The sequence below is a fragment of the Grammomys surdaster genome, unplaced genomic scaffold (assembly GCF_004785775.1).
Source record: "Grammomys surdaster isolate TR1022 unplaced genomic scaffold, NIH_TR_1.0 129, whole genome shotgun sequence".
Classification (NCBI taxonomy): domain Eukaryota; kingdom Metazoa; phylum Chordata; class Mammalia; order Rodentia; family Muridae; genus Grammomys; species Grammomys surdaster.
The window spans coordinates 12,381,569-12,393,979 of record NW_021604587.1 but is presented as its reverse complement, the minus strand read 5'-3'; the positions used below and the strand labels follow the sequence as shown (position 1 = coordinate 12,393,979).

The 12,411-nt window shown below is 41.2% G+C and overlaps 1 protein-coding gene across 3 annotated transcripts in view; it reads left to right on the top strand.

The window, feature by feature from the left end:
* Plcb4 (phospholipase C beta 4) overlaps positions 1 to 12,411 on the top strand; it is a 361,998-nt gene that overhangs the window by 323,769 nt on the left and 25,818 nt on the right. For all 3 annotated transcript variants that reach the window (XM_028754855.1, XM_028754864.1, XM_028754872.1), the window contains 4 exons: positions 4,024 to 4,112; positions 4,984 to 5,134; positions 9,407 to 9,456; positions 9,674 to 9,739. In XM_028754855.1, coding sequence (XP_028610688.1) covers positions 4,024 to 4,112; positions 4,984 to 5,134; positions 9,407 to 9,456; positions 9,674 to 9,739 — 356 coding nt within the window. The remainder of the gene's footprint in view (positions 1 to 4,023; positions 4,113 to 4,983; positions 5,135 to 9,406; positions 9,457 to 9,673; positions 9,740 to 12,411) is intronic.

Below are 12,411 nucleotides of genomic sequence, written 5' to 3'. Positions count from 1 at the left end.
AGAAAGAAAGAAAGAAAGAAAGAAAGAAAGAAAGAAAGAAAGAAAGAGGAAGAAAGAGGGAGGGAGGGAAGGAGGGAGGGAGGGAGGAAAAGAAGGAAAGAAGGACTGTGAACATCATTCAAAGTTAATTTATAAAGAAACTTTATGTGAATTCACTGGGTCATTCTGCAAGGACATACAATGGGGTTATTCCATAATAGATTGGGTGACTAGAACGATTTCAGAGAAGAGTGCTTGCCATGCAGCAAGTAAGGGTCACTCGTTGGTCCTTAGTTCAGAGTGAATTGCGCTACATCTTTCCCAGCCCTCCCTCCCTCCTTCCCTCTCTCTAATCCTTGAGGTCCTTCCTCACACTCTTTCTCACCCTCATTCCTCTTTGTAGTACTAAAGATTAAACCAGGAACCCATGCCTGCTAGATAAGCATTGCACCCCTGGATTTTGGGTCAGGGTCTTACTAAGTTGTTTTAGCTGGCCTTAAACATGTGCTGTCCCACTTCAGCCTTGGGGTGCAGGTATGTGCAGTCACACTCTGCCTAGAGATATTTTATTTAGTTTTAACACATTAAAGAAATACCTGTTGGTTGTAAAATCGTCACCTGAACTTACCCTGTATTTTATGTAAAATGGCACAGGAAACAATTGTATCATAAGCAATTCATCATCCAAAGGAAAGAAGTCTTTTTAATTCCTCCCCACTGAGAGGTTCCAGAACTCAACTTGGGTGCGTTGGCAGTACCGCAGCTCTGTGTTCTGCATGACTCTTAAATGTATTTTCATTTGCAGTCATTGCATGTGGGTGGAAACCTTTTTATAAAGATAAGAAAACTGTTCTTGATACTTTTCCAAGTTAGAGCCCTTCCGTAGGCCTAGACTTCGTCTCTTACAAGTCGCCTGTTGATTAGGTTCTGCTCTAAGTGACAGGTGGTGAATTCCCACTTTGCTATGTGCAATTGTTCGTAATTAACCCTGCCCCCCCAACTCACCCCCACATACATCTAGTGCTTCGTAGCCATTCTGAACTCTGGCTGACCCAGCTACTTCCCAGCATGAGATAGGTCAACAGCCCAGATTTTAACTCTGACCCTCGTCCATTCACATGAATTCCTAACCCCACACACACCTTCCAAGCCCTAGGCAACAAAAATAGGGGTTTTGTTGAAGTTGCTTCTCTCACTACTAAAATCACCCCACAATGCACAGAGAACTAGCAGCAACAATGGTTTCTTGGTTTATTTTCTTTTGCTGAAACTAAACACTGAAAATTGGCTAACTTATAAAGTAAAGATGTATTTTTATTTTTGTTAAAGATTTATTTTATTTTACGTGTGAGAGTTTTACCTGTAAGTGTACTTGTGTGCCTGGTCAGAAGTCATCAGATCGCCTGGTTCAGATAGATGGTTGTGATCCACTGTGCAGGTGCTGGGAACTGCACATGGATCCTTTATAAGAGCAACAAGAGTTCTTACCCACTGAGCCCAAGAAAAGACGTTTTGGTTTTTTTTTGACTCATAGTTCTGAAAGCTAGATGACCAGTTCCTGCTGAGTCTCCTTGCTACTTCATGCGTCTTCTCAGTGGAGTATTGGCATAAGGGCACCACGATCTGGTGGGGTTCTTGGTTGCTTTTGTTTTAACTTTCATACAGTGTGTTGGATGAGATTCACCCACCTTGCCCTAACTCTTCCCAGACCCACTCCACTTCCCTACCCATTCAACTTTTGTGTCATCTTTTCATTAAAATGATTCAAAACCGATGTGTATTGTCCAAATATTCTTGGATGTGTGAGTTTCTCCTGGAACATGTTGGTTTACCTGTGGCTACCCTTTTAGAGAGAACTATTTCACTCTCTCCCAATAGCTAAGAGCTGTACTTTGTGCCATGGCTAGGGTGGGATTGTATGCCCTACTCTTTTCCCATGCTGGGATTTGGTCTGGCACAAGCTTATACAAGTTCTATACAAGTAAGTATATATGAGCAGCTACTCTGCTGTGTCCACGTTTCCTGTAGCTGTCCACCATCTATGGCTTCTAAACTCTTTCCGTACACACTTTTGCAGTGATCTTGAGCCATGGGTGGGTGATGTGGTATACATGTTCCCTTTAGAGCTGAGCATTATCTAAGTAGATTTAAATCCTGCTCCATGAGATGAAACCCATACCTGGCACCAGGCTAAGAACCTATGGCTAGATAGATCCTAGGCCCTAGGGAAGAACCTACTATTATTATTGCCGATGAATGGAAATAGTATTAAATCAACTTTTAATGACTTATTGATATGTGCATAGATGAGTGTATCTCTCAGCCATCACCTGAAAATCTTCATAGTGGTCAGATACCTGATGACTAAAGTTTTGAATGATCATGTTTGGGTCTTTGGTTTTGTTCTACCAATACATGTCTATTTTGGGGCCACTAATGTATTGTTGTCACTATGGCTCTGGGGTGTATCTTAAGATCTAGGATGATAGTCCCTCTGGCTTTGTTCTTTTAGTTTAGGATTTTTTTTTAAATCTGGGGTTTTTGGTGGTTCCACATGAATTTTAGGATAGGTTTTTGTATTTCTGTGTAGACTAAGATGGGGATTTTCATTGGGATTGCATTGAACCTGAAAATAGTTTTTGGTAAAATGGTGCTTTTCATACTTACTAATTCTACCAATGCATGAGCATTGAACGTTTTCCTTTTCTACTCTCTTTATTTCTTTCTAAATAAATTTAAAGTTTTAATTGTAGAGGTCTGCCACTTCTTTGGTTAGGCTTAATCCTGGATATTTTATTTTCTTGAGGTTATTGTGAATCTGGAAGTGTCCATGATCTCCTCCTCTGTGTGTCTGTTATTGGTGAATGGAAAAGCTGTTGTTCTGTGTGTGTGGATTCAGTATTCTGACACTTTGCTGATTTTGTTTATCATTCCAAAAACTTTTCTGGTAAAATTTTGGATTTCTAATGTATAGTATGATATCATCTGAAAACAGGGATAGTTTGAGTTCTTCTTTCCCTACTTGTATACCTTTACTTTCCTTCCATTATTTTATTGCTTCAGCTACTACTTCAAGCACAGTGTCGTGAAGGAGTGGGGACTGGGGACAACCTTGTCTTTGCCTGACTTTAGTGAAATTCTTCAGCCTTTTCTCCTTTTAGGATGATGTTAGCTGTGGGTTTCTCATATATAGCTTTTATTGTGTTGAGGTATGTTCTGTCTAGCCCTGTATTCTCTAGGACTTTTATTGTGAAGGCACATTGGATTTTTTCAAAGACCTATTTTGCATCTATTGAGATTATCACATGATTTTTTCTTTAAATCTACCTATATGATTTATTACATGTATTGATTTAGATATTTTTAACCATCCCTGAATTTCAGGATAAAGCCAACTTGATCATGATAGATAATCTTTTTGAAGAATGTCTATATTCTGTTTGTTAAGTATCTAGTGGAGCTTTTGTAACCTCTGTTCATCAGGGAGATTGGCCTGTAGTTTTCCTTTTTTTATTGTGTCTTTTCTTGTTTTTGGTATCAGAGTGATACTAGCCCAGGTTGTATTTCCCCTGTCCAGGTTGTAGTTCTCTCTTCCTTATGTTTATCCATGCATCAAGTTCACCAGTAACCATGCAGAGAAGATCATAGCAGCCTACATAGCAGCTACATTACTGTAGCATAGCTACAGTAATCAACTTGCTCAATTTCAACAAAGAAATGAATCAATAACCCCTGGCAGCTAGCCACAGTGACTCTTGTCTATGATTCCCACTTCTGAGTTAGGAGGATCAATGTTGTTTAAGACTAGGTTGAGCTACAGAGTGAGATCCTGCTTCAAAACAAAACAAAACCAAAAACAGGACCTGTAGCAATTCACTCTGGTAGCCCTGACACTCTGTCCTCATTATTTGGGGCCTCTTGTTTTCCCATATTCTTGTCATCTATAACTAACTGCATTTGATGACCACCTCTTAAGCATTGAGTTGCATTTTCTTGGTATATCCATTTAAACAGAACATTGATAGTTCATTGATTGTTTTTCAGATATTGTGGATGCTTTATCCGATCCAAAGAAATTTCTTTCAATCACAGAAAAGAGAGCAGACCAAATGAGAGCAATGGGCATTGAAACTGTAAGTCACAGCTGTGGGCTAACAGTGGTCCAGTGTGGGGGAGTTGGTTTCCAACAGTGGTCCAGTGTGGGGGAGTTGGTTTCCAAAGAATGACTGCGAAAGCAAGAGAGAGGTAATGTAGGAAGTTTTCAGAGGGTTTTCAAAACCAAGCTTATTCACTAAAAGTAGTTGGAAGGAGCTACAAAAATGTAGCACATTTTCTACAAGGTGACCACTCTCGGAAAGAGCCTCTAGTCACCAGTGAGACATCTGGGGTTGTCTGGTCCATTATAAATGAAATCGGAATTATCCATTAGAAATCATAACAAGGTTTTTTATAGCATTGAAATTCAAATAACTAAGTTTCATGAGTTAATGAAAATCACACTCATTATCAGGTACTCATTTCTTTGTCCTTGTATCCCAACATTCCCTCTGTTCATCTGTTTCTCTGTTGTAAGTGTTTTTTGCTAGACTCCAGGTTGGGACACAATCAGCCAGTCAGTCCCCAGTAACTAGAAAATGCCATACTTAGAAAAGAGTTAGGTTGTCTTTCCTTGGCTGGATCATTTTTGCCCAGCACAAGCAAGCTATAGAGTCTCACACTCCCCTTAGGTAAGAGCTTGCTTGTTTAGTTTAATTTGAGACACAGTCATTCTTTGTAGCTTGACTGACCTGGAACTCACTATGTGCACAAAGCTGGCCTTGAACTCATGAAGATCCACCTGCCTCTGACTACTGAGTGCTAGGATTAAAGGAGTGCACCACCAAGCCTAGCTTCAGGCAAAGATCTTAAAAGGCAGAAAAGTCTGGGAGGCTGAGGGATTTCTCATTAAAGTAAGAATGCTTCTAGGGCCAGGTATTTTAATCATTGAGAATGTTTTTGTTGCAGAGTGACATAGCAGATGTGCCCAGTGACACTTCCAAAAATGACAAGAAAGGCAAGGCCAACCCAGCTAAAGCGAACGTGACCCCTCAGAGCAGCTCTGAGCTCAGACCAACCACCACAGCCGCCCTGGGCTCTGGCCAGGAAGCCAAAAAAGGTGAAGTGTGCTGTTCAATTCCTTGTCAGCTCTTCCAATTTTAACCTTGTTGTAGACAGTCTTCACGGAGGCATTTAGAATTGTCACTAATGCCAACTTTCATGTGACGCTAAATGCGAAAAAGAGACTTGTTGCTTGATTTCCTTCTCTGAGAGTTTGCTTAATGGGAAGTCAACGATTGTGTTCATGGGCTGGAGGCCCGTCACCTAACTAAATAGTGGTTTATCCTTAGTGTGATAGTGTTTACTTTGATGCTTTTCATGGCAGGGGTGGAGGAGCCCTTGTTGCAACAGTGTCAGTAGCTAAGTCACCCTCCTCTGTCTTCCAGACTCCAGCAAGGCAGGGGGAACATGAAGCATCAGAGTCACAAATGACATGCGTCATTTCTCAATACATAGTGAAAAGGCTTGACTGTTTATTTTTAAAACCATTAGATGAACATTTAACGGTCATTTACAAGTGGTTTTCTGTGAGTGAAATAACAGCTCAGAAGAAGTGCCATCATGCATAAGCATGTGACCCTGTGCTATTGGACAGCCTGTTCATAAGAAAACATCCATTCTGACTATTTAAAGTGGTCTTCAGTTCAAGATGACCAGGCATCCATTCTGATTGGTACACATTTCGTATTGACAGTTAAATATTTAAAATACCCCCTTGACCATAAATAATTTACTACACCAAGTCTGTTCATTTTAATAGTAATTTTTCTCCTAATGATCTCCTAGCATGTGTATTCCCTATTTACAAGTAAATTTAATGCCAGTGGTACAAGGAGCTTAAGCCATTCATACATGCACATACATCCAGTGCTAACAATTTAAGGTAGGAAGAGACGTTCTTTCCCAACTGAAGAAGCCTGGTAATTTATCAGGAAACTAAGTGTGCACTGAGCTTCATGGAACAAATTAGAAAATGAAGCTGTACAAAAGTAGCCCAATTTGTACTAGCCCCTGCAGCTGTTTGTTCTTCTCCAAAAGGAACATGGAGTGAGGTAATGACCCAAGCACAGACACTTCCTTTTCAGCCCTGGTCAGTATTAGCACTGCTACTCCTACAGAGATAGACATTGGAAAATGCAAGAGGTAAAGTTCTTGTCTGACCCACGAGTCCATAGAGACTATAGTAATTATAGTATAACGTAGCTCTTAAAACAGCACGCACAACAGGCCTCAAAGGCTCAAAGAGTCAGTAACTCTAAATGGATCTGTACTTGGGTTTGTTGGTGAGTTGACCTTTGTTCTCCAACAAGACTACATTTGAAACAACCAAGAAGCTGTCAATTGAACACTAATGATTTTCCTCCAGGCCACCCAAAAGATAGGACTTATATGTTGTTTCTTTAGGAGGTTTAGAAGCCTACAAGAAGCCACCACCATATTAGGTTCTACCAATAAGTAATAATAACAACAACAACAACAATAACAGCAATAACAATAATAATACACCTGCCTACCTTTGGAGATGTACATACACAGGAGAGGGTAAGAACAGGCACCAGTGCAATAGCCAGCCCAGGTAGGTGTAATGAGGACGACTAGTTAGAAGAAAAGAGGACCTGAGCAAGGTCCAGAGAGGACTCAAGAGATAAGATCCTAATTGAGCTGGACCTTGAAACATAGGTCTGGCTCAACCAGAAGAGTTGGGTAGGGAGACCAAAGGAAGGGAAGAGGGTAGTAGAAAGTGGAAGCAGTTTACTTGTCCTGGTCTGAAAGAACTCTGGTACCACTCTGAGAAGGCAGTGAAGGCCAACACAGACAGTGTTGACATCAGGAGTCATTACAGGAAGAAATGCTCCAAGCCATCAGTGACCCTGGTTGGAACTCAGGACTGTATTACAGCACAAACCATATTATGATCAGAGGGTTAACCAGAGGAAGAGGTTAATATAGACAGACAAATCCATTACCTTGTACCTGGCACCATGCTAGTAAAGCTCTGTCGGTCTCCTTTCTTGGGAAATACATGGCTCATAAATGACAAGGGGGCAGCCTGGGTTAAGCTGTGGGTCATCATAAGAAAAGAACTAAGGAAGAAGGATGTAGTTGTTTGGTTATGGAGCTTAGAGAAAGACAAAAAGGCCAGACCTACTTCAAGAGACCTCAGGGTCACACTCTACAAGTGGACAGCAGGAGAAATAGAGGAACTGAGGAGGGGGGATGAGAAAATGGCTGGCTCCTGACAGCACTGTAATCAGTGACGAGGGGGAGGGGCAGAGGACCGAGAGGCTAGAAGCCCTCAGGCCGAATGAATACCAGGAAAGAATGAAAATGAAGAGAATTCGTTTTGAGAAAGAATTGTAGATTTAGAGAATTCCTGGCTATAGTGTTTCTGTGCAACCGGGGATGCCCACTTGCTGATGCCAGAAGCCTAGCTATCCGACATGATGGTATAAGGCATAAAACACGCGTTCTGATAGCATGTCCGTAGCAAGTAATGAGGGGAGACGGATGGAAAATGTGAGGGAGCAAAGTGAAGGAAGCTCAAATGTGGAGACAGTTAGTGAGCGATCCGAACAGCGCCCCCTAGGCTATGCAGCTCGCAGTGACTAACCAGGCTGCATTGGTTTCTTTGTTGTCTTGAGAAGACAGGATTAAGCATCCTCAGGTCCTAGCTAGTTTCTAGGTTAGAGCTTCAGAAGGGACATTAGTTGTTCTATGTAGCTATACAGACAATAATCAAAAGTTTTATATAGTAAAACTTAAATTAGCCGGAAACTTTGGAACTTAAGATGTAGCCTCTGACCTGCTTTCCTACCAGGCAAATGGCAGAGAAGCACTGTCCAACATGGTAGCCACATGAAACAATGTAAAGGAGGTGAAATTAAGCTTTGTTCCTCAGACACCCGCATTTCAGATGCTCAGGAGCTACATGTCTCTGGATGCCTCACACATAAGCTGTCTCTATTCCTGACAGATGTTCTAGTGACCACACTGCTGTAAGCACATATAGTGGAACCAATTCTTGTTCTATAAAATGGTAGATTTTTCCTTCCCACTTAATGAATTAAATTTATTTTGCACATCATTTATATATTTCTCCCATAGTGCAAAACGTAATTGAGGAAGGTATGTTGTTTTCAGGATCCTGCTCATAAAGATTTGACTAAGGCAAAAAAAAAGAAAGGAAAAAGGAAGAGAGAAAGAAAGAAAGAAAGAAAGAAAGAAAGAAAGAAAGAAAGAGAGAGAGAGAGAAGGAAAGAGAGAGAAGAAAAAGAAAAGAGAAAAGGAAAGAAAAAAGGAAGTTTTGTGAATGTGGACTGAGGCCTTAGGATTTGCTGGGTGCCTGGGGACCCTGCAGTCTCTTAACCCCTGTGCATTCTTTTATAAATAGGAAAGCTGGCAGGCAAGAACAGGAAGCCCTTGGCCCTGTAGCATTTACCTACTGCCCTCCTCTCTCTCACTATGCAGCATGAGCCCAGGAGGGGGCTCTGACACCAAACACAAGATATCAGAGAGTAGCCACACACACTCTGCCCATCCTACCCTGAAATACCATGGATCCCATCACCGACTCCCCCAGTCAAGATTTCCTTCTATATCCACTGGATGTGCAAATCTTAAAATGATTCAAACCTACAAGCAGGAGCATGGGGGTTCCATGCCTTTCCTTAAATGCACCATACCTACCTTTGGGGAAATCAATTATCTTCGAATACACATTCATTCTGTTTGCCTATGATGAAAATTCAGAGTAAAACAGAACCTCTTGGGGATTCTTCTGCAATTGTGTTTGCCATGACTACTCCGAGTCCAGCCTTTACTCAGCTAGCAAACCTTGAGTGTCTTATTCAAGGTTCTCATGACTGAACCCCTTAAATAGGGAGTCTGATTTCATTATTTCCTGTGTTTAAGAGATTGCCACACTAAATAGCACATTGTTGAAATGCAAAGGTTAAATCAAAAGAAGCTTACAAAGTTTTGCTTTTTGGTGATGGATGACTAAGGTGGGAATAGAGCTGGAAGTTGGTTGACTGATACCATGTACCCAAATGCAGAGATGAAAATAGTAGCAACAGATACTAGTGTGCCTGGCCTCTTTATGGGTCAGTCCACTTAGCCCATGCCCCAGTGCTAAGAAGGCTAAGAAGGCTGAGAAGGCTGAGAAGGCTGGTAGTTATACTTATTCCTCCTCAGTTGTCCTGAAACCATGGGTAAACAGCACATGGCAAGCTGTTTTGGAAATATTAGGTATAGCTTAGAAAGTTTATATTGTCTATTATTCACTCTAAATTTTAATATACATATTAATATTTTTGTGATTTTTTTAAAGGTATTGAACTTATCCCTCAAGTGAGGATAGAAGATTTAAAGCAAATGAAGGTAAATGTGACTACTCTTCAGATGTCCTTGTACTATGTACATTGATAAAATACATTTTTTTCCGTCACAAAGTATAATCATTATGACTACCTCTGGAAAAAGGATAGACGGAAAGAAGGGAAGAGAAAAACAGAGAGGGCAAGAGGGACAGGGAAAGGGAGGGAGGGAGAGAGAGAAGGAGAGACATTATTTAAGATCCTCTTTTTCTCCCCTGCAGGCTTACTTGAAGCATTTAAAGAAACAACAAAAGGAGCTAAACTCTTTAAAGAAGAAACATGCAAAGGTACTGTGGTTTTTGCATACATGGGTATGCAATTTGTTGGTTCTCTTTTATTTTACTTTTAGCCCTCTGATGAAGATCTAGCACTTCATTTTGTGTTGTGTACAGTGTACTATTCATCACCCAGAAGACTAGTTAGAAGCTAATTCTAGATAGCAAGCATAACCCTCATCTTACCTCACTGGTAACTGCTGGTGCCTTGTTCCCTAGTCGATGTGCAGTAGTTTATACAAACAGCATATGTGGGGAGATGCTAGCAGGGGCCACCTCTCACGGTCCTTCTCAATATAACTAGAAACCTACTTCTGAAGTTTCTGTACTTTTATTTTTTATCACTAAGAATCCTGTCAGACAGAAAAATCTTAAGAGGTAGTTACAAATTTAAGGGAAAAACAAGTAGTGGCCCAAAGAGTTCCCAGATAAGTTGAGAAGGTTTTCAATTCTCAGGCTTCTTTCTGATCTTCTCTGGCGAAGGGAGGGTGGGGGCATGTAGAACTGAGTTGGTGGGGGAGGGTATAAAACTGAGGTGGCAGAATGCTGAGCTGAGGCAGGGTGGGGAGATATACAACTGAAGTTAGGTAGGAGATACAGGACTGAGGTGGGGTTGGGGATGCAGAAACAAGGTGTTTGGGGGATGCAGAACTGCTTTTCCCTCTTGAGAAGCCTAACAACTGCACCCACTGTCAGGATCCTGTGAGTCCTCTTCATGAAGGGCATAGAGAGACAGAGACCCCCTTTTTTGTCTGAAATGTCTTCGAAACTCTTTCATGTAAACATTGCAGGCCCACTTCTTTCTACTCTGCCCTGGCTCCACTCGGGTCTGTGCTTCCTGCTAGAAGTGAGGAATAAATATACCAATGTGCCAGTGGCATGGCTGAGAAGCTTGTCCTTTGTCTAACAGTTTGTTCTCAGCCCAGACTTTATCCAGGCCCATGGTATTCCCTGTGCTGTGGAATTGATAGTTAAGCGTGTTTACTGGTTACTGACAGGCTGCTTCCAAGACTCTTCCAGGCTTTCATGAGTACATATCGTACTTACTTTTCTATTGCATGGCAAAATACCATGACCAAGACAACTTATGAAAGAAAGCATTTCCTGGGGGCTCACAGTTTCATTGGGTGAGTCCATGACTATTGTGGTGGGGAACATAGTGGCAGGCAGGCAGGCATGCTTCTGGAGAAGTAGCTGAGAACTTATAAGTTGAGACTACAACTGAGACAGAGAGAGAGAGAGAGAGAGAGAGAGAGAGAGAGAGAGAGAGAGAGAGAGAGGAAGGAAGAAGAAGAAGAAGAAGGAGGAGGAGGAGGAGAAGGAGGAAGAGGAGGAAGAGGAGGAAGAGGAGGAGGAGGAGGAGGAGGGGAGGGATAGAGGGAGAAAGGGAGAGACAGAGGGAGAAGGAGAAACAGAGACAGAGAGAGACAGAGAGACAGAGACTCACTGGGAATAGTGTATGCTTTTGAAACCTCACAGCCCACTCCCAGTAACACATATCCAACAAAGACACACCACATAATCTTTCCCAAACAGTTAGTTGTACAAACAGCAGAACAAGCATTCAAATACATATGAGCCAATAGACATTTCTCATTCAAACCAGTGCTCCCTGAGCAGCCAGCTGTGTTTCCCAACTTCATTTTCATGTTCTCCTACACTTCAGAAGTTAAAGCCATGCTGTGCTTTAAAATCTCATGAATGAATCCCTTCTCCCATTTTAAAGACACTTGTTACTCAGCCTTCTGTGTATTATATTTATGAAGTCTGAGTCTTACATAAAGCTCGTATGATGAATGAGTCTAACATTTACGCATGCCACTTTGCGTTACACAAAGCCTAAACAATACTCTTCACGTTTAGACATGAATAAATTGAAATTGAAATTTAGAAGATCGTTCCTTGCTGAGGGGAATGTAACTAGTCACGTGATGGCTGCATGCCCCTTACGATTCATCGCACTGTCTACTTTTGAAAAGAACATTTCTGGAATTTTTGCATTGTCTAAGTGCTGTACAAAGAATTGCTTTCTAATAATTATGCCTTTTTGTTTATAGACAGTCTATAATTTTTATCTATAATAATGAATATTCCTACTCCCTCAGCTAGCTTGTCTGATAAAAGATATAGAGCATTTACGTGTGTATATAGAATTGGGCTTAGTCTGCACACAGGCTTGTCTTTAACACAGGAGAAGAGAACTGTTGAAGCACAGGGCACATGGATTGAGTCTGTTGCCACTGGGCACATTCGTACTTTGTTCCCTTTGCCCTTGTTTAACTATTACCAGTTTTCCCACCTAAAAATCCTCTTTGAATGGTATGAATAGTTAATGTGTAGGTTTTCTTAAACGTTTATCCTTTTAAAAAGTCTTCCTTATTCTTAAGCATTTCATATATGTATATAATGAAATATGATCATATTTAATCTCATCTGCCCCAATCCTCACAATATATCCCTCCCCCTCTCAACTTCATATCTTTTTTCATATCCTTTTTTTAATAACCCATTAAATCTAATTGATGCACTGTAGCTAATATGTGCTTGGGTATGGGCCCATCCCATCCTACCAGTGGGAGAACCTCAGAAAGGATGATTCTGTCTCTCCTAGTAGCTATCAACTCTCAGTAGCTCCTCGGTAGTGAGTGGGACCAAGAGAATCACCTCCTTCATCTATGCTAAAT